Here is a 22685-nt window from a genome sequence, read left to right as displayed (position 1 = left end):
TACTATTTCATCATGATCTTGGTACTTTTAAAATCTAGTACTATGAAACCTTCATCATGATCCTTGAATTTTTTTTAAAAAAGTGATCTTTTTGAATCCTTCATTTTTATTTTTATTTTATTTAGAGTGAAATAATTTATTTTTTAAATTACAGAAAAAACTAAAAGTTAATAATCTAAATAAACATTCTAAAAGTAGGATAATCAAATTGAAATAAAGTAGAAGGTATGAATATTAAAATAAACATTTTAAGAATACATGGTTCAAAAGAACCAAAATCAAACCCTACTAGACTAAAGTAAGCATTTAAATCTAAATTTATTTGTTCCATCGTATCTAATGGAACTTCACGACAAAACTAATTATATTTTTATAGGAAAGATTCAATCATTTCCAGAACAATGAATGAATGAATGAATACATAATATAGTGATTTAAGATCAGTTTTTGGCATATGATTACTCAATGTAGATCGAATCTTTCGAAGATAAATACCAAATTAGAGAGGAAGAAGAATCTATAAAGAAATTGAATATTTCTAAGGCTTGAGGCCAAGATTGGAGTGGGTATATATAATGACTGAGGAAGAATCTTGAAAGTACATTTCAATATTGCTCCATATTATTGTAAGCAATCACAAGGGTTCCCAATTGAAAATTCTCTCTCTCTCTCCTCTTTCTCTAGATTTCTCCTTGTTTCACTGCTTCATGTCTGAAGAGCCCTTGTAGCTTTTTCTCTTTCATTTCAAATTTCAAAGTGAAAATTTCCCATTTCTCTGTATTCAATCGACCCACCAAAGAAAAGAAAGAAACCATGTCTTCTCCAAGCAAACGCCGAGAGATGGACTTGATGAAACTGTTAATTCTCTAACAATAACCTCATTCCATTATGTTATTGATTCTTTTTTTGTACTTTTTTGTTTTGGGATTTGTTGACTTTGTTCTTTGAAATCTTTTGTTTGATGGGTGTTTTGGGTTTGACAGGATGATGAGTGATTACAAGGTGGAGATGATTAATGATGGGATGCAAGAGTTTTATGTAGATTTTCATGGACCCAGTGAAAGTAAATCTTCAAATCTTTGTTCTAAAAAGTTTTATTTAAACTTTCTTTTTTTGCTTGTTTCTTTATAAGTTTGGATCTCTCTGCTGCTTGTGTTTCCTCTATTTAGTGGTACCTTGTTGAAATCTGGATTTGATCTACTTGTTTTCACCTCAAAATCAGCAATTATATGGTCCTATCATTTCCTTTTGAGTGTTATGTTCACTTGTTTTTTAACATAAGAAGTTGTTTCTTGTCCCCCTTTTAGTTGCTTTAAGTTGATTGTGATCTAAATAATGTGAGAATCCCTTTTGTTTCTTCTTTGTGAACCTGTGTTCATAGTAGTAACAGATCGTTCAAAGTAATTTGAGGGACCTAACTTTTCCCATGTTCTTGGAGAATGCAAGGAAATTGATAAAGAAAAGTCACAATGTGATGAGTTTCTGGCAGGTCCTTATCATGGAGGCGTATGGAGGATAAGAGTCGAACTTCCGGACGTATACCCCTATAAATCTCCTTCAATAGGATTTGTTAACAAAATTTATCACCCCAATGTTGATGAGATGTGAGTTCAATATGTGTTCTTAACTTGAAATGAGTTGTAGGTTGTAGGTTTTATGCTCTGACTATAATGGTTTCCTGGTTGGTCTTCAATTCAGGTCTGGATCGGTTTGTTTAGACGTTATTAATCAAACTTGGAGTCCCATGTTTGGTAGGCAAACTTGTGTGTTTGTTATTTGTTTATTTTCATCCCACATTTTTCAGAATGATCATACATCTTTATATGCAATTACTTTCAGATCTGGTAAATGTTTTTGAAGTGTTCCTACCGCAACTTCTTTTGTATCCCAATCCGTCAGATCCTTTGAATGGAGAGGCTGCAGCCTTGATGATGCGTGACCGAGTTGCTTATGAACAAAGAGTAAAAGGTAATGATTTTCTCAATGTTTTCTCTAAGAAATGAATCTATTGTAAGCGGTAAGCGAGCTTTACAAATGATATTCTTGTTGTGTGCTGTCCATGACTATGCATTTATTTGGAAGTTGTGTGCCAAAAGTTTAAAACAAATTACCTAGGTTTATTGGTGTGTATTGTACAGGAATATTACTCTTGTGCTGTAATTTAACATCTTTGAGAAACATCATATTTGGAGAAATTTAGTTCCCCACCCCCTCTTTTTTCTTTGGAAATGCTGTTCTGTAAATTTGTAGAAATTCTGACAGGTTCATGTGATGCATGAAAACATTGCCAGAAAATAAAGAGAAAGTTATACATTTGCTGATTATCTTTAGTGATTACTTCAAATTGACTAAAAATTCAAATACCCGATGTACCCTTGCAGACATCCAATATAATTGAAACAATATAGTGAAGATTAGCATGACCCCTATGTAAGGATGACACGCTTAAATCAAGTGCTCGGCATCTTTTCAAGTGGATTACTATTAACTTGGAAAAGCTGCTTTTGGTTCCATTGGAATTTTATTATCAACTCGATCTTCTTCCATTACTGCAAGACATTCTTTGGCTTGGCTTCACCTTTATACATTTTGGGATAGGATACTTGTGTCTATGATGTTTGTTCTCCTATCCTACTAGCTGCCATTACTATGGGCGGTCCCTAGGCTCATGACTACTCTCAAGAAGTGCTTGATTGTCATTTCATGGTATCTTTCTTCCATGATCGTTTGAATACTTGGGGAGAGAATGAAAGGTAAAGACTTTTCTCAATGGGCCATTGCATTATCTTGTTGACAATTACAAAGGATGAAAGGAGAAAGACAAAGGAGTTACTCTCTTGGTAAAAAGACTTTCCAATTGATTGAGAAATTCTCTTGATAAAAGCTCTGAGTGGACAAGCAAAAGAAACTTAGATGACAACCTGATCTTCCCTTCTAACCAAATACCCTACCACATAGCTATTTGTCATTCACGTTACTTGATTCTGCTTGGTGTCGGGAGATCGAAACATGGTGTTGAGGTGAGGATATGTGTTATTCAAAAGAGAAAAAGGATATGATAATGATATTTGCCTTGTTTATGGTATCGCTGCTAGTCTACCACCGCCAGGCAGTGGTACTATCTTCGGCAGTGGCAGCATAATACGTGAATCGTAGAGTAGTGCGACGACAGTGATTGTTTTGGAGTAAGTTCCTTCACCAGAATTGGGTGAAATCTTTTTGTATCCTAGATTTTCAGGCTTTTGTTTTTCTGATCTGAGAGATCTTTTTTTATTCTGATGTGTGATAGTAATTAGATAGTTTCCGAGTCGAGTTGGATTACTCTTGCAGAAGAGTTGGTTCGAGGGGAAATGAAACATGTCCGTGCAGTCATTTCTTTGATGAAATCCTTATTGATCTTCTTTGTTGCTTTTTCACCTTGTGAACTTCATTGAACATGGCCATTGTAGCAATTCTTCCATCTCATCTTTTACAGAATACTGTGAAAGATATGCAAAGCCAGAAGACACAGTAGCTGCACCCGACGAATCAAGCGACGACGAAGAACTAAGTGAAGATGAATCTGACTCTGGCGATGAGCAAGTCGTGGGACAAGCGGACCTGTAAGGGTTCATTTCGAGTGTCTTTCACTGTACAAAGTGTCTCTGCTTGAATACTTTCTTCTGTTCTATCATGTATATATTTATTGGGGAAAAAAAGAAAAGAAAAAAGAGATGCTGGTTTATTGTTGCAATTACTCTATTGGCTATTGCTGGAAGATTATGTTAAGACTTTGTAATACTAATCTGGCTTTGCTTTGTTGAGATGATCAAATGTAACCATAAACTACTTCTACAATTGGAAATTGAAATCATTGTCTAAAATAACATATCCTAACACATTTGGCCTCGTTTGGTAACAATTTCGTTTTGGTTTTGATTTTGGTTTTTGAATCTCAATCCTATTTCTCTCTATTTTTTACCATGATTTACATCTTTCTTAGCCAAATTTAAAAAATAAAAGTAAATTTTTAAAAACTATTTTTTTAGTTTTCGAAATTTGGCTTAGTTTTTTAAACTATTAATAAAAAGTAAATAATAAATGAATAAATTTGAAGGTAGAAGTAGTATCTATAGGTGTAAGTTTTAAAAACAAAAAAAAAAAAAAAAATAGTTATCATTATTTGTTAAGTATAAGAGAAATAGTTGCCATCAAAATACAATATTGTTAAAAAAAAATAGATGTATTAAATTAATCAATTCAAAAAATTATGATGTACAATTTTGGAGTGTGAAAAATATACTAGATATATGGAAGAAAATTTGTGTTAAATGATAAAATTCCTTAAAATATTTTCAAATATAATAAAATATCACAGTTTGTCAGTGATAGTCTATCAGTGTCTATCCCTGATAGACTGATATTTTGCTATATTTGTAAATATTTGTTTGTTCATTTTTCTATATTTGAAAATAATCTTATATCGAATAAATAAATTGAAAATGGGTTAAAATTCACATCTACTTTAATTTAAAATATCATTTTGGTCCTTATACTTTGAAGTTTGTTCAATTTTAGTCTCAATACTTTCAAAAATCCAATTTAGTCTATGTGTTTTCAATAAATCTTAAATTTAGTCCCTACTACTAGTTTACTTTGGAGTTTTATTTTTTATTAGCATTTTTACTATAAATTTTGAAAACATATCTACATATTGTGTTTCTTCTTTACATAAAAATTATTGTGATTATTTAACCAATTTTGATATAAAAAAAAATCATTTTGAGGGACTAAATTTAAGATGCTAAAATTAAATAAATTTTAAAGTACATGACCAAATCGGTATTTTAATCTTTATTTGACTACTTTAAAACAGATTTTAAAAACAATATCAATGAATATGTATTTTCAAAAAGTGATTTCAATGGATTTAGTCATAATCAACTTTACCAAACATACAAATAAAAAAGCGACTAAGATTTTTCCTCGATCACTTTTACCAAACATAAAAATAAAAAAGCAACTAAAAAGCTATTAAGATTCTTCCTCAATGTTTTTACCAAACATAAAAATCAATGGTTGTTTTTTGTTGTACAAACAAAGTCAAGTTGTAATGATCTTTGAACCAAGAATCAATGAACAAGACAGAGAACATTTTGTAGTAAAGACTTATTTGAAGTTGGAGCTTTGCTCAAAAAAGAGTTTCAAGTCAAGTTGTACAGCCTCCTGCAGGCTGCACTCAATGAAAATTTGATACTTATAATTATTTTTTTATTTTTTATTTTTTATTTCTGTTATTTTTTATTTTTTATTTTTTATTTTTATTTTTATTTTTATTTTTTTTGTGGGTAAAGAAAGTGATTGCACTAAGTATTGCTCTTTTTCAATTACACAAAGGAAGATTCCAATAGTTACCCGCGTCTTTTTATAAAAGACCATTACGGCCACCAATCCAAATAATAATCCATGTACTTCAAAGAAGGTTAAATAAGATTTTTAATCCGTGAACTTTCGTAAAACTAAAAATTTAGTCCATGATCTTTAGTTAACGATTTAGTCATATATTTTCAAATTTTGTAACAATTTAGTTCTAGAATTTTAATACGTAACAATCTAGCCCTTGTACTTCATAATTTAGAAATCGTCAGAAATAGCACGTTTAGGTTTTCACTTTACAAAACTAGCACGTTTTTTTAAGACTCGTAAAGGTAGTTTTTCTCGGTCCATCTCGAGCAAAATCGACCACTGAGAATTAGTTAAGAAATCAATTTTTTCTAAGTCAACGATTGTTTTGGGCCTTCTCGACACATCTCGCCTGATTACACATCGAGATTTGCTATTTTTTTAAGTACTACTCATTATTTTCAAATTTTCTCTTAATTTGGTTATGTTTACTAAATATTATATCAAATTATTACGTAATTTTTCAAATCTTTAGCTTCTCACAATTATATGAATTTCCAAAATTACAAGTGGATTTTCCAATTAGCAAAATAGATTTTCCAAATTGATTCAACATTTTTAAATTTTGTGAAAGATGAAAATTTTCGAAAAATTAGGTAAGATTTGGGAAAGACTTAAGACATGTACTGAATCTCGGTGTTAATCATACTCGAGATTCTATCAAAAAAACTCAAATATATCAATTTCGGTGTTAATTATGTCCGAGATTTCACTGAAAGCTCAAATATATATAATCTTGGTAGATTAACAACGAGATGTATAAAAACTCGATGTATAATCTTGCGAGATGTATCGAGAAAGCCCCAAATAATCGATAAGTTGAAAAAAAATTGATTTGTAACTAAAATCTTATGGTCAATCTCGTCCGAGATAGACCGAGAAAAACTATTTTTACAAGTTTTCAAAAAAAAATGTTAGCTTTATAAGGTAAAAACTTAAACGTGTTATTTTTTACAATTTCACTCATAATTTGTAATGACTTATTACCCTATCGTGGAAATTTTTGTAAGATCTAACTACAAAAAAGTATAAAGGTTGATCAGTAAACAAATTCGAGATCAAATTTTTTTATAAACCATAGATGATAAGCTATTACGTAATCGAAACTAAGACTTAATTTTGAATTTCCTTTTTTTAAGGATAGAAACTAGAAAATCATAAATTTCAAAGTATTAAAAATTAAATTGTAATAAATTTGAAGGTACAAAAACTAAACAACTATAATTTATGAACTAAATTGTAACTTCTTAAAAAAATTCAAGGACCAAAATGTTTTTTCAATCAAAAATTTCCAAGCTCTACAATTGGCTTCAGTTTGGATACAATTCAAGAAGCAAAGTATCAAAATGGGCAGAACAATATTTCATCAAGCACTTCTGACTTAACTTATTATGCTAAACAAACTCCTACAAAACTCATTTAAGAATCAATCACACATAAACAAGACCTATGAATTTCAATATTCTTATTACACGTCCACTTGATTTTTTTTATATAAAAAAAAAAACAAAAAAAAACAAAAAACGTGTAGGGATCGATGGGTTGCTTGCTTTACTAAATAATAATAACAATGTTACTGCGAAAAGATATTAGGTGATTAAAGAGAAATGGATGAAATTGTATGGCCAATACAACTATTTTTTCCCCCTTTTTTTTTCAATATTTGCGCCAAAGAAACAGAGTTGCTATCAATCGGCATAATTGAATACAACAGTAACTTTGAAGGATATAGCCATTAGAGTACAGAGATCTAACTATAAGATGTAAAGATGTATTTCAATAATATAAAACATTGGAGGATCTATATATGTAATGCATTGAAGAGCAAAGACCTACATTATTAACACCACGAGCTGTCGGCACCTTTACAAAACGATAGGGGTCTCACCAGTATCCTCATCGCTTGAGCTCGATTTTTAAATCTCTATTTCATATACTAACCTATAGAGTCAGATATGGCTGGGCCTCCTCTTTCCAGCATCTGTTCTTAATCTCTTAACAGGATTTGCCCAACTGACAGGTCCACCGCTGCCGTTCGCAGATTGAGGCTGGTTGGGCCATCCTTGAGAATGTGCAGAGGGTTGAGATTGTTTGCTGTCTTTTGAAACTGAACCGGGACCTGGACTTCTAATGCCACGAGCAACACCAGGCGGCGAGACTGGGCCACCAGATCCAGTCCTTGGCTTAACTATTGATTTTTCCCTGTCTTTTCTTTTCTTCTTGCAGATAACTAGTTCCCCAGGATGAGTAAGAAGTGGGGGTTCTTCTATCTGATATTGATCCTTACTTCCACTTCCACTACCAAATCTTGATTCTTTTTGTGCCAACAAATGACCTCTCGTGGCCCTCGTTTCTTCCCCGGACATAGGTCCACGATGCAGTGATTTATGCGGCGGGCCCGAGTCGGTGTCCACATCATTTATCATCTTCTGTCTTTTGCTTTGGCTAGCAGGTCTCTCCCTCAAAGAAGCAGCAGCAGAAGACCCTGGGCTTGAGAATGACAGAGCATTTCGAGCTTCTCGAAAATCTGTGTCTGGAAATGCAATCTTCAGAATATCAAAGAAGAGGTCATGTACTTTTTTGGCTTCAAATCTTACCTGCACGTCAACATTAAAGGAACACAATTTCAAATTTTAATTGCAGTTGTCGGAGAATAAAAGAACTGAAAGTCAGCGTAGAGACATATAAGACGCGCCTATGCAAAAAGAGATGCAACTCAAGTTCTGATGAAAAAATGCTGAAGTATGATTATAAAATATTATACCGATTTACTAGCATATATTTTGGCCTCAGCGATTTGAACATACAGAATACACCCTTTTGTAAAATGTAAATGTTTCAATTTTGTTGATGTGGGAGCACATACTATGACGAACCAAACAAACACAACTAGCCAAAAATAGCACAAGTGTGGAGGAATCAATGCCAAAATGAGATCCAATGGAGACTTATCTCAAGGCCGAACAACATACTTTTCTAGTCTTTGCAAATACCGATCAAGAAATTGCACTTAGGGGGCTTGATAAAGTAGCATATCTACCATATTTCTTTTAGTTTGTTGGAGATTACTAAAATCAAAGCATATCCAAAGCTCGTGAACATTGAAAAATGAGGGTTAGTAGCCGTTAGCTAAGAATGACAGGCATCCAGATCCAAAGGAAAACAACCAGAAAACCACAAATCCACTCTTCGGCATTAGTTTCAATTATTTCAGAAAATTGCATTAAAATATACATATATACACATATATGTATATTTTAAAATCAAAGCATATCCAAAGCTCGTGAACATTGAAAAATGAGGGTTAGTAGCCGTTAGCTAAGAATGACAGGCATCCAGATCCAAAGGAAAACAACCAGAAAACCACAAATCCACTCTTCGGCATTAGTTTCAATTATTTCAGAAAATTGCATTAAAATATACATATATACACATATATGTATATTTTAAAATCAAAGCATATCCAAAGCTCGTGAACATTGAAAAATGAGGGTTAGTAGCCGTTAGCTAAGAATGACAGGCATCCAGATCCAAAGGAAAACAACCAGAAAACCACAAATCCACTCTTCGGCATTAGTTTCAATTATTTCAGAAAATTGCATTAAAATATACATATATACACATATATGTCACCGAGAATAGGAGGATTTAATGCGCACTCTAAGTAAGATGCCAAAGGGGAAAGAAAAAGACAATCCAACAGCAAGAATTTATGGGGAAAAAGGAATAGCTGCAAGCTACAGTTGCGGGATCCAATGGAAAGGAGGAAAAAGAATGATGTTTTACATGGTTTATTTAGATCTCGTCCATTTAAGTCTCAGAAAGTACAGCGAAATTTTGTCCAGACAAAAGCAAAACTAAACAATTAAAATCATACCTCATATGAGAACCCATGAAACTGCATAGCTCCCTTCAACATAAACTGAACATCAAATACCAACTCCATAACTCCATTGTACTCTAATCTGTCTATGCGTTGATCAATCTTCCGTAGATCCAAAATGTTATTACTGACCCCACTTGATAAACTAGAGTTCCCGATCCGTTTCCACAGATCTGTTAACAATGGCACAATTTGATGCCCTTCTTTGTCAATTCTACTCTGAAGCTTGCTGATAACATTTTTGCACTGAAAAATATTAAAAATTCAGGTAAGTTCAAAATAAAATTTACAACCATTAAAACTTAGAAAGGGGTCATCAAGTTCATCATAGGATGCAACAATTCCATACTAAATGTTGCAATATAACAATAAAACGCATGAAACTAAGTTTTCTCAGAGACTGCACTACATTGTAAGAAAAGGCAATTGCTAAGGAAACTTTCATCAAGACAGGATCTTCTAAAAGCATTATCAAGTATATTTCCATCCAAGTTGAACCCTATTTAGATTCTGATGCACAAAAAACACACAAAATTTATATACAAATGAGACCAAATCACATTACAATCGTGCATCTCTACTAGACCAAGCGCTTCATTATCTACCCAATAAAATGAAGACTTACAACAAACCCAAAGGCCTGAGAGACCCAAAGTAGAAGTAAATTATGTTAGTGATATAACTGAAAAGGACATGGACGGAGTAAGTGTAAACTTCAATTTGGAAAGGATGAGACAATATCCTATAGTCCAGTAGGTTGTCTAAGAATAAATAATGCACATAGAAATAATGGAAGAATATAGACAAATAATCATGTCCTTCCTTAAAGAGGATGTCTTTTTAAATTTATGGTACGTACCCTCCTCTGGATTATGTCAGGCATCTTAGAACCAAAAGCTGAATTTCCACCAGCATTCAATTGTTTACCATCCCAACTTTCTCTAGAATGTTCAACGGCATCATCTGCAGATCCGGTCAAAGAATTCAATCTGCTAGATTTAGGAGAAGAGTGCAATTTTGATGTAGGAGCCATCCTTCTAGCAGACAAATTACGCCGAGTCTTTGAAGATGATTCATTTTGTTCATGCTTCAAGGAATTCGAATCTCCATAAGGTTTAGCCTCGGGATCATTCTTAAATTTGGTAAATTTATGGTCTGCTAGGAACGGAGAAGGAGATGAAGAATCTCCATATTGAAGTGATTGGGACTCATTATATATCTTCTCTTCTCGCCTTTCAGCTGGAGGGCGCGGCCGAAGCCTGAGACTCCTCTTACGTTTTATCTTGGGTTGCAGTACCTGTTCCTCTTCCCCATCTTCACGATCATGAATCCAACTTTCAGATTGTTGGTTCTCCATGTGAGAATCGCCAGATATTGCAATTTCCCCTTCCTCTAATTCATCAGGCTGAAAAAAGTTAAAAAGCAAAAGAAAATGCATAAATATATATATATGACAAAGGCCAACATCCCAACATAAAACTACAAGTATAAAAGAGAAGAGAATAGTTTACCAGTCTCTTTGAAAGGGAACTAGGCCTTCCATCTAAGGCAGACAAGAAGCCAAATTTCTGAGAAGACACAGGAGACACCAACTGTGTCAACCTTCGACTGCTGGAAGAGGAGCCTGAAGAGCCAGCTTCTTCAAGCAAATGATTATTTCTAGCACTATCTGAAGCCCGAGGGTAATCATATCTAGCATCACAATCTGGACCATCTTCCATCTGATCCTTGTTAAGTTGTGTTGCCTCGATAGCTCTACTATATTCATCATCGTCAAACTCTGCAATTTCTCCCTCTTCTTCCTGGACAGAGTACCCATTTCTCTCATCGGAGCTTGCTTCTGAGAACTCTCCATTATCATCATCCATTTCCTTGTAATTGGGGATCTTCTTACCCTTTGGTCTCCCTCTTTTTCTTTCAGTTCTGAGGGATGAATCAGAGCCAAATTCACTGGATTCCAAGCCATACGTGCCACCAAACAATATATTTTTTGAAGGTTTTTTGGATAAATTAGCAATAGCATTGTTTACTTCTCTTGTACTTGCTCGAAGCCACTTAGGTATCTGATCATACCGTGTCATTTCCTCTGTCCAATCAAATTCTTCATCCATTTGATCAAACAGTTCAACCTCATCTTCACTTCTAGCAATCATCCGATTCACCTCCTGAAGGGAAGGTACATCATGGACAGTTTCTTGATATCGTTCTTCATCGTGCAACAATGTCTCTAAAGTCAGGCGCCTCTCTTCATGTGTTGTTCTCTGATCAAAACGCCCAGCATTGATGACCTCATCTGCCATATCTATCTTATACTGCTGGATGTTATTTCTTATAAGACTCTCAATAGATCCCATATATCGATCCTTACCAGCAAAATCATCTTCTAAATCACCTGACCCACCACTTCTTAGCTCATCTTCTTTCTGATTACTAGAGATCTTGTCAACCACTGCTTCCATGTAGATGACTTTGACTTCTCTTGTTTGTCCAATACGGTGTGCTCTAGCAACAGCTTGCTCCTCATTTTTAGGGTTAGGATCAGGATCATAGATAATAACTGTGTCCGCAGACTGAAGATTAAGACCACGACCTGCAGCCCGTATGCTCAGCAAGAATATAAAGCAGTCTGAGTCAGGACTATTGAAGTCCACTATGGCAGATTCACGATCCTCCAAACTAGTTGTTCCATCAATCCTTCTATATATGAGTCGCCGCCATTGCAAGTACTCCTCTAATATATCAAGTAGTTTTGTCATTGTACTAAAAAGCAGTACTCTATGCCCTGTCTTCTGAAGTTTTATGAGGATCCTATCCAGGATCCACAGTTTTCCACATGATCTTACCAGGAAGTCCCTGGAGAAGTCACCATAATATGGATAGTTAAGCAACGGGTGGTTACAAGTTTTCCTTAGTTCCATACATCTGTTATTCAATGTTTTATAAACCTTAGGCTGGTAATTCGGATTTTTCTGAACCCTCAGTCTCTCATCTTCTGGATCAACACGAAGAGTGCCAGTGGACTTAATCCAGTCATATATAGCACTCTGAAAGGCTGACATCCTACACCTCAACACTATGGAAACCTGAATTTCAACAAGGACATCATCATTAGTTGACCAAATTAAATGAAATGCAAACAGAAGAAGCAACAAAATCATACCTTCGGTGGAAGTGATCCTTCAACATCTTCAACACGACGACGGAGCATAAATGGCTCAAGAATTTGATGAAGTCGGTGGATAATAATAATTTTTTTCTCAGTCTCAAGCCAATCATCTTCAGCATTCGGTGTGGGGCCTTCCTTCTGAAAGGGTTTCGAGAACCAATCATGAAAAGCTTTTCGATTATCAAACACTTCTGGAAGAAGCAGATTAAGAAGCGACCAAAGTTCCTTCAAATCATTCTGCAAAATAAGATTCATGAAATGTTCGCTCAACAAAACTTATTTTAAAAAGTGAATGAATAAGTCACAAGTTCATAACAAGACATTACCCCCAGTACCCCAAATAAGATGCTTACTTCTCCATCAAGTTGAATTGAGTCTTAAAAAGTTTTCTAAATTACAAAACTAAAACTTAGATGTGTATCATCTTTACCACAGTAAACGATAGGAAGGCATAGTAGCAATTCTTCAAGAGATTTTATAATGGTAATACTAATCAGAATTTATGTCCACCCATCTGATGCAATAACACTTCTTTTATTTCTGTTTTGCATGCTTTTTCTAACGGTAGACCAGAGGAACAGAGATTTAATTTAAATGCAATAAATAATTTCTCAGCCGATATGTTGTGGAAGGTAAAATAATCATAACGCAATGCCTTGTCTGAACAGAAAATTTTCTTTTGGAGATTACACAGCCGACTCTCAAACAATATCTAAAACATGTTTTTTTTTTATATGAACAATATTTAAAACATGTTTGTACTCTCTACATATTTTCTAGGCCACAGGGAAGTCATTTATAGTAGAAATAATCAGAAAGCAACATACCCACACACCCAGCAGATCCAAATTATTCGATCATTGATCATTTTTTACTCTAGCGATACTAGAAAAGGCTACTATTGACATACAAGCTGCCACAAAGACTAATTTCTTGACAAACCTGTAATGGTGTCCCAGTTAGGAGCAGGCGCCTCTGACATCTGTACCTATCAAGGTCACGAGCTAGAACTGATTCCCTATCCTTCATTCTTTGTGCTTCATCAATTATAATATACTTCCAATCAATTTTTGAAAGCTTTGAGCGATCATACATGATAAACTCATAAGTTGTCACGAGAACATTAAATTTCAAGGCACAAACCTCCTGTACAACATAATGCAGAGAAGAAATTTCAGTCGCTTGACACCTCAATTATAAAGAAATAAGAAACAAAACATCTCTTACCTGAGAAAATAATTTTGACCGCTCATCCTTACCACCAACATAATAAATGCACGATACGGATGGTAGCCAAGTATGGAGCTCACTCTGCAAGATTTTCATTTACCAGTTCTTATTATAATTAAGCTCTTAATTGTAGTTGCCAAATGGTCAGGAAAAGATTACTGACCTTCCAGTTGACCAAAACAGCATTGGGGACAATTATAAGATGGGGGCCATAGTTCCCTTTAAATTCCATCAAATAAGCAATCAATGCCATTACCTGCAAAAGAAAGATAGAGAATAAAGTACCAGAAAGAGATCTTAATCTTATTAAGCTTTTTTTCTTTTTTAATAAAAGCTTTCATTTTTTTTCATAGGAACTACTGCTTTCATTGATAAAAAAAAAATGAAAGAATATAAGGACATAAAAAAAAAAAAAAAACCCCACAAAACCCCTTAGAGAAATGGCTTCCAACTAAGTAAAATGTTACCTAGGGAATAATTACAAAAAAATTTCGAGACTGAAGCCCAAAAAGAGACATCTAAGGACTACACATCACTAGGGTCTCCATCCCACGAAACACTTTGTTGTTTCTCTCCCCCCAAAGATCTGACAAAATAGCACACATCCCAACATCCCAAAGAAAGCGACCTTTCCCTTTGAAAGCCGGATGGAGGAGGGACTCCCTAATCATCAAACGAACATCCCTATGACGAGCGAGCACAAAACCAAACTCCAGAAAGAAGTCATTCCACACCGATCTTGCAAACTGACACTTCCAGAGAAAGTGATCAAGGTTTTCCTCCACCTTCCAACAACGGATGCAACACCAAGGGCCCATAAGCGAAAGCCTCTTTCTCAAAAACCTATCCGTAGTGTTCACGCGCCCAAGCAAAACTTGTCAAGAAAAGAACTTGATTTTCTTTGGAATTTTTATCCTCCATAACACGTCAAAGACCAATTCAACGGCAGGAGAGGGGTCCATACACGCACACCCTTCCTCCAACGTCAAAAACATAAAGAAAGACCTAGAAGAGAAGCCCTCCGAAGGGGAAGGACTCCACACACGCACATCCTTCCTCCCACGTCTAAAGTCAAAATTCTCAATCAAGGAAAGAAGAGAGGCCACTTCCATAATATAAGTTGTCATTGAGTAAGATGAAAGGATATACCGGCCACCAAAAAAAAAAAAAAAAAAACCAACCCCCACCCAGTTGAAGGGGTTCCTGATCGAAATGATGGTCAGCTGATAATTACAAAACACCCTATTATAAGTTGCCTATAAGAAAAATCCCAAATATCTTCCCCGACCTCTCTACTCTACGAAAAAATCTACGGTTCCTCTCAAGCCAAATGCCCCACAACAAAGAGAAGAAACAAAATTGTCAAAGAACCCTCCTTTTGTCATGGAAGGGGAGATTCAAGAGTGCCTTCTTAAACATCGAACAACACCCTCTATTACCCTCTATTACAAGCCAGCGCAACCCCAAAGATCTATAAGAACCGATTCCACAAAGAGCAAACAAAATCACAATCCCAAAGCAAATGATCAAGGTCCTCTTCCAGTCTCCTACAAAGAACACACCAATGAGGTAGTAACATCATGGAGGAAAGCCTCCCTATACAGTCTTGAGTATTCACTCTTCCAAGCAAAACTTGTCGGGCAAAGAATTTTCCTTCCTTAGGAATTATAACCATCCAAAGAGAGGAAAATGCCTCAAGTGGGAGAAGGGGGACAAAGATTCTGGGAGAAAACATTACTCGAAAAGTTGTGAGAGGGCTTCTGAACACATGATCTAAAATCTCTTCACCCCACACTAGTAAAATTATCAGAAATAACAAAAAGGAGATTGACCAATTATAGTCTACGAGTGGGCAGTGAAAACCCCGGGAAAGAGAGGAAGATCTATTGGAAGAAGGCATAATATAAGCCAATAAACCACCAAATGCAACCACCAATCTGACAAATGATAAAGATGAGGACAAAGCACACAAGGGTTTCTCTTCGACCCAAATATCCTCCCAGAAATAAGTATACAGCTCGTCCCCAATAGAGCACTTAACAAACTAAACACACATAGGAATGCCAGAAGCAATAGTAGACTTAGGGCCCTTGCAAGAACTCTTAAACCTACCACCTGAAACCAACTCAAAAGGGAGACGCCTACACATGCTCACAACCATTTCTTCAAGAGAGCCTCTTTACCTAAACACAGATTACTGATACCAAAATCCCCACTCTCTAATGACGTCAAACCAACCTCCCAATTTGCTGGACCCCTCCCCCTTGTCCACTTCTTCCCACAGAAACGGGGATCCTAAATGGGAAAGAAAGTAAAGCAAAAGCCCACTCAACATCGACGGAATCAAAGTCAGTTTTTCTCCTTTAGACAAGAAAGCCTTTTTCCACGACTACAACCATTTGTGAATCTTTTTTTTAATAGAAACGGCTGCTTTCGTCGAACTTTCTCCACCACCAAATTCCAAAAATGCACCGATTTCGGGCCATCTCCCAAAGGAAGGGCAAAGACAAGCACCCAAAAGCTGAGTGATGTTACAACCCACCAAGGAGGCCACATAATTTAATTTAGCAAGCTCACAGTTCACAGCCAAAAATAGTTTTTTGACAATTAATCATTATACCTGAGTTAGCTTCAAAGAAAGACAAAGCCATTAAGATTCCTAAAGGAGCTTCCTTATCATAACCCAAAAGAAGAAGAAGAAGAAGAAGAAGTGGAAGTGGAAGTGGAAGAAGAAGAAAGAAAAGGAAAAAGAAAAAGAAAAAGAAAAGAGTGCCATCAGCAAATTGAAGGTGTGACAACCAAACTCCATCGGAACCTAAGATAAAGCCCTCCACCACACCCTTCTCCACTCAGATAAACTAACTTGCTAAGAACGTTCGCCACCAAATTAAAAAGAAAGAATGGCCTAGGATCATCGTCCCTAAGACCTCTCATCACAAAAATCTTTCCCCTTGGCCTACCATTAACCAGAATGGAAATTTTGCTGACCTAACACAATTATAAATCAATCAAACATTAGCCGCCGTACATAAAGTTACCCCACACTACAAGGAATTAATATGTTCTCACTTCCACATTAACATTTCACAAAAATTGGAAGGATTACAATCGAACAAATGGAAAGTACCTGCACGGTCTTCCCAAGACCCATCTCATCTGCCAAGATTCCATTTAATTTATTGTTATACAGTGAAAGCATCCATTGTAACCCAACCTACAACATAACAAAAATTATTAAGACTGATCCAGAAAGATAAAAGGTGCTCTGAAATCCTAGAAAGAACCATTCTAATTGTGATGACCTACAAGCTGATAGTCTCTTAAGGTTCCAGCCCGTAACATTGAGGGCTGCCTCACGATTCTCTCATTCACAGCATGAGCAAGGTTATAGTACCTGAGAAAAATTAAAAGACAGATGAAAATAATTTACAGACAGTCCATGATACTGTAAGTGCTCTTCATCCAGAAAGAGTTAGATAAAAATTGTTCAGTGTGATAGCATTAAAAAGAAACGGACCCCTCTAGATCTAGCAAAAGGAAGAAGAGCAGAGAAAAATACAGAACTTGAAACAAAGCTGAAGCACAGAACCTCAGCAGCGAACCAAGCATTCATCATATTGTGAACCATACTAACATACATTATTGAGAACTTACTTGTTCACATATGAACTATCCTTGGGAGCATTCATTTCCATAAAACGGTTTCTTATCATAACTTCCTCTCCTGCACAAGCAGCTGCCGCCCTAACTTCTTCTTCTGAAAGACCCTAATTCAACAAAAAAGAACGCAGAATTGAGATGAACCTGCCAAATTAGCACTCAGCAGGTTGTATAGAACAAAGTTTCGTAGTTCCTCACAAGTTATGGCACTAAAAAAATAACCATTCTGATCGAAAGTGACCATCAAAAAGAGGGCACTTGCCTGCAATCGGGCAGCAGCTGCAGCAATATTTGCGGCCTCTGCCACTTCCTGCTGACTCTTGGCAGCAGTTATTTTGCTTCCTAGCTTATGAAGATATTCTTCAGTCTGAGTCAAAAATGATGACAGAACAGAATATCTCTCAGCAGCATCACCAGGCATGCTTGTCTGCTGCTCCAACAACATTTCTCTATATCTTTCAACATCATTATTCTTTAAAGCTTCCATCCTTCTGTTCCTATCATCATCTTTTCTTTTGGAGAACTCCCTCAACATTCTCTCGTGATATTTGGCAACTCCTCTGTTACGTGCAGTCCGAGCATCACGGATGGCCCAATGAGCCTCTAGAAGTTTTTTACGCCACTGAAAGACAGATTTCAGTTGCTTTTCTCTTATGGCTTTCTGAGAGGCTTGTACTTGTCGAGTTAGCTCCATACGTTGGCGCTCACATAAACGCACAAACTTCCTATACGGCCTATCAGGCATTGCCATTATCTCTTGTTGCTGTTGATCAATTTCATCCCTCAGACGTGCCTGTAGATCTAAAAGTCGGAGCTTCTTTTCTTCAATTTGCAATCGTACTACCAAATCAGGTCTGATTCTTTTCCTCTCTAAGTTGACAGCCAGCAAACCACCTATCTTCTTTAAGTTTTCTGTCCTCTTCTTATTGATAACTTCTAGACCTTCCTCAAAAAGAAGATCTTTTACATCATAAGCCAGCGTTAAATTGTTATTGTTATTAACTGCCATTGCTGAACCAAATGAGTCATGTTTCCTAGTGAAGTATGGGAAGTCAAAAAGGGGTCCATGATACTTCCTAGCAGCACTAACATCTTTTGACTGGGGTGTACTAGGTGGCGCAGGTTTTTTAGCTTGCGTAACATCTGGTACAGCAGCTTGGTTTGCAATAGCCTTTCCCCTTTCTACTGGAAAATCACTTTTACCAGGAGGCTTTTGACAACCACGATCAATTTCCTGATCTGATTTAACAGAGACCAATGTTTGTTGCTCTTCTTTTCCGGAAGATCCCAAAGGTACTGTTTCCTTCATTGCAAGGGGCATAGGTTGCACATCCGAAGTTGACAACTTTGATTTGTCGTCTCCAGTTGAAACTTCCTCTCTTGGAAATCTATGCCCATTACTCGACGCAAGAGCCAACGAGTCCTTCTCAGTAGCCTCAACATTCCCCATATCTTCCACAGTCTTTCCAGACGGTTTATCCTGACTAGTACCTCCAGGAGGTGGAAATTGCTGCTGCTGCTGCTGCACATCCAGGGGTGGAGGAGCAATAGCCCTTAGAAGTTCTTGTGGCAATGTACCTTCTCCTTTCTGTCAAGAAACAGAAATGAAAAGAACATAAAAACTCCATCCATCAAAAGATAAACCAAAAGGATCTATCATTAAGCTAGCAATGAAAAATATACATATTATGAAGAAGAGAGAACACCTTTAGTCGCCTAAATGCCAAAATTTGGGCTTTTAAGACATGTAATTGATTTTTGGTGAACCCAAATCGCTGTTGTGCTGTCTGATTAGAGTGTCCACTTAGTGGTAAGGTTGAATTGCTAGAACCCCCATCACTAGTAGGAAGAGCAGTTTGTGGAGATGATCGATTCACCTGCCTGACATACTGTGTTTGCAAATTCTCTTGGGTACCTAACGATGTCTTTCCTTGAAGGGAACGTTCAATGTTTTGGTTCACATTCCCAGAAGATTCAGAAGAATGTACTGGAGGTATTGTATTTCCAGAAACTGGTAATCTAGAAGGTAACTGGTTTTCCATGCCAGGAATGCTGAACTGCTGAATGTTGGCATGGTTAGTGTTGTTAACAACACTGGCATTCATGTTTTGACCAAAGGGGTTTGTCGAAGCTATCTGCCTGGCTTTCGTGCTGCTTGACTGTCCAGATACATCACTTAATGAATTAGCATGGGCAGAAGCCTCTTTCCCAGCAAACAGAGAATTGATCTGCTGTTTGGAGACAGCAGCAGGTGATGACTGTGGTCCCATATTGTTTTCAGCTTTTTGATGAGGAACCACCATTCTAGGCTGGAGCATTGGAAAAAGCTGTGAAACAATATTGACATTTGAAGGTAGTGAAAGATCAATATTGCGTTCTAGAGCCCATGCTTGCACCGCCTGCAACTGAGCCATGCCAAGCTGGTTGTTTGTCATGTTTATTATTCCCGGTTGACCTTGTGGTGCCTGCATAGGCCGTGTCATATTCACAGGCATCAAATTATCCATGGCAGGAAGCTGACTAGAAGATTTTGAATCAGCTCTCTGATCAGAAGTTGATGGTTGTCCCTGCTCCATTTGTTTTTCACCACGTACAAAATGATCTGATGAGTTTTTAGATAAAGATGTTGATGCTTGATTAGAGACCTGAGTGGGAATGAGTTCTTGAATTTTCTGATTTCCCATTCGCATCTCCTGGTCCTTAAAAGACTGAGGGTTCATAATTCCCATTTTGGCCTGATGCTGTGATTGCATTGCCATCGCAGACTTCTGCTGAGCAGCCAAAGCATATTGCAGATAAGCTTGATGCATGGGATGATTCAGTGCTTGCTGTTCAAGACCTTGGCTCCTGTTTTGGCCCTCTTGAGATGAACTATGATGCTGTTGAGCAAGATCAATGAATTTTCTCGCTTGCTGAGGCAAATGTGAGGAACCAGGTGACTGAGGAAAGTTGTTCCCAACTAATACTCCTTGGAGAGCACCAGCTTGATATGATAAAAGGGCTTCGTTTCCATCAGATTTCCTGAGTAATTGATGTTGTAGCGACTGAATAACATAAATCAAAATTGTCAAACGTGTCAGTAAAAAATTAATAATAAAATCATAAAACACCAGCTTGGCTTCGATGCTTGATCAACATGTGTGCACAATTTTTTTTAAAGCTACCAGCATTCATTGATGCAAATACCCTGGTTAAACAAAGAAAGAAACAGTGCAATCCCCTCCTCCCCAAAACCACCCCCAGAGGAAAAGAGATGGGAAAAAAAAGAAAGCCAATAAACTTCACAATTGATTGATTCGGCAAAATAACGAGCTAATGAAACAAAGTTAATTAAAGAACCTGCCGTCCAGGCGAAAGAATGCCTAAATTGAGAAATCCATTCCAAACCCATTACGAGAAACTGCTCATGGAGTAGCAACAATGCAGCAGCAAATCAAAGTAAATTAACCAAGTTCATACTTCACTTACACCACTAAGACGCTGGCAAATGGTAGCCAAAACCATAACACATCAAAAGAACTCAACTCAATTTTCAGAACCCAACTGAACAATCCGTCGAACACAATAAGAACACCAAACTAAAGAAATTGAACCAACTTTACCTGCCTAGACGCTAGCTGCTGCTGCTGCTGGTGTTGCTGCTGCTGCATTGAATCAAACCCCAAATGCGGCGTTGACACCGCCGATGAGGATGACGACGGCGACGCCGCAGCTGATGTCGTCGATGCCGCCCGTCCGGCCGGAAACCCCGGATTCCGGAGGGGGCCACCCCCACCCGATTGCATGCAAAATTAAACCAAAACTAAAACTATGAACACCACTTCTTTCTACTTCTATTACCAACAAACCCAAACAACGAAACAATCTCCCTTTCCTCTCACTTCCCGGGTAAAAAAAAAAAGGACAAAAATCAAAATAAAACGGGAAAGTTTAATAAATCAAAATCCCAAGAAAAATTCAACGGAAACCCTATATATACCCCCCGATCCCAATGTTCAAAACCCTTCATCCAAACAAAAAGAAGAAAAAAAAGGTAAGAAAAAATCTCTCTCTCTACAGCGAGATTTTTGGAAAATGGGCAACGGGATCGGACTTAGGGCTCAACCAGTAAAGCTCAGTTGACGCAATCACTGATTTGGCAATTTTCCTCCAAGGCGTTAAAAATTCTTTTCTTTTCTTTTTTTTCTTCCGATTTTTCAATCCCTCTCTCTCTATCTCTATCTCTATCTCAAGGGACGGTAACGGAGTTTATGGCTTTATGCGAAGAATGAGGTTTGAGTCTGGGTCAAATCCCTGCAGTTACATTTTTTTTTATTGCAACTATAGCTCTCGAAACTCTCCTATTTACAATTTTGTCCTATCAAATTTTGTTTTCGTATTTATATACTCATGAATCATAATGCATTTCGAGGGCATTATTATTTTAATTATTTATTGACTGACCCTCGCTTTCCCTATTTATCACGAATATATAAACATTTGAGAAAACTAAAGGTTTGAATGCGTGTTTGGTTTGGTTATTGAGTTTTGAAAAGGTACGAATTTTTTTAGGATCATTTGATATTTAAAATAGAGCCACAGGATGTACCTAAATCTCGGGTTTCTCTCTTTTTAAAGTTGGTAATATTCTATGGATCGAGTTCCATGGGTCTCACTCCGATCGGGATGAAGAATCCTCAGTTGATCGAGGATGGGTCAAATTGAGACCTCTTTAGAGTCCCCGTTTGGGAATGGAGAAAGTATCTCTGCTCGACCTCGACCCCAACTAGAATTTTATATTTTTTTTAATATATTAGGTATTTAACTTTTTATATTTAACCTATACTTTGATTTAGCCCAATTTAAGTCTAATTTTAGAAATTTAATATAAATCACATTTATAATAAATTTAATTATATAAATCTAATTCAAACCATTAATATTTGGATCATATTCAAATATTTAATTCCTCTCAAAATAAACGTTATATATCAAATACATTATATTAATTATATCACATATAATTATTTCCCTCAATTAACTTGAATAATTAAAATTAATCCAAAATTAATTCTCAGTAATCACAGTTGAGCTACAGAAGTGACCTTATGGACCACCTTATGAACCTATAAATTGAAGTTCTAAAGGTACTTGAATAATTAATTAAACTTCTTTAATTAAATTACTCAACATCCATCAATGGTCGGTCACTCTACTAAAGACTAACAGATGTACTATTCACATTACAGATTTATTTTTGTGTCCATTTGATATAACCAACCAACCGTATAATTACCCTTCACAAATTGCTCGTAAGTACAGTTG

The 22685-nt window shown here is 36.3% G+C and overlaps 2 protein-coding genes and 1 non-coding gene across 7 annotated transcripts; 2 read left to right on the top strand and 1 right to left on the bottom strand.

Annotated features, from left to right (window-relative positions):
- The first annotated feature begins 290 nt into the window (after nucleotides 1-290).
- UBC6 (ubiquitin-conjugating enzyme 6) lies at nucleotides 291-3878 on the top strand. Of its 5 annotated transcripts, none has more exons than XM_039020327.2 (6): nucleotides 291-857; nucleotides 984-1063; nucleotides 1490-1604; nucleotides 1699-1751; nucleotides 1840-1968; nucleotides 3476-3878. In XM_039020327.2, the coding sequence occupies exons 1-6, from the start codon at nucleotides 814-816 to the stop codon at nucleotides 3604-3606; spliced, it is 552 nt and encodes a 183-aa protein (XP_038876255.1). In that variant the 5' UTR covers nucleotides 291-813; the 3' UTR covers nucleotides 3607-3878. The 5 variants fall into 5 exon arrangements, with proteins under 5 accessions (XP_038876255.1, XP_038876263.1, XP_038876246.1 ...); XM_039020335.2 differs by having other exon boundaries at nucleotides 404-626; XM_039020318.2 differs by having other exon boundaries at nucleotides 500-626; nucleotides 1439-1604.
- On the top strand, nucleotides 2370-2471 carry LOC120070446 (U6 spliceosomal RNA). The gene has a single exon (XR_005479942.1). It is a non-coding gene; the product is annotated as a U6 spliceosomal RNA (small nuclear RNA).
- Nucleotides 3879-7059: 3181 nt separating the features above from the next.
- On the bottom strand, nucleotides 7060-21723 carry BRM (transcription regulatory protein SNF2). The gene is made up of 14 exons (XM_039028235.2): nucleotides 20984-21723; nucleotides 19088-20425; nucleotides 17644-18969; nucleotides 17376-17488; nucleotides 17028-17115; nucleotides 16849-16935; nucleotides 13885-13977; nucleotides 13719-13802; nucleotides 13434-13637; nucleotides 12486-12728; nucleotides 10837-12408; nucleotides 10185-10730; nucleotides 9320-9571; nucleotides 7060-8039 (listed from the first exon to the last, which is right to left on the bottom strand). Exons 1-14 carry the CDS (start codon nucleotides 21164-21166, stop codon nucleotides 7392-7394), a joined length of 6777 nt encoding a protein of 2258 aa, XP_038884163.2. The 5' UTR covers nucleotides 21167-21723; the 3' UTR covers nucleotides 7060-7391.
- Nucleotides 21724-22685: the final 962 nt, after the last annotated feature.

Source organism: Benincasa hispida, chromosome 1 (assembly GCF_027475165.1).
Source record: "Benincasa hispida cultivar pf3 chromosome 1, pf3_genome.v1.1, whole genome shotgun sequence".
Lineage (NCBI taxonomy): Eukaryota > Viridiplantae > Streptophyta > Magnoliopsida > Cucurbitales > Cucurbitaceae > Benincasa > Benincasa hispida.
The sequence above is the reverse complement of the archived record's forward strand: the minus strand, read 5'-3'. Positions and strand labels throughout refer to the sequence as shown.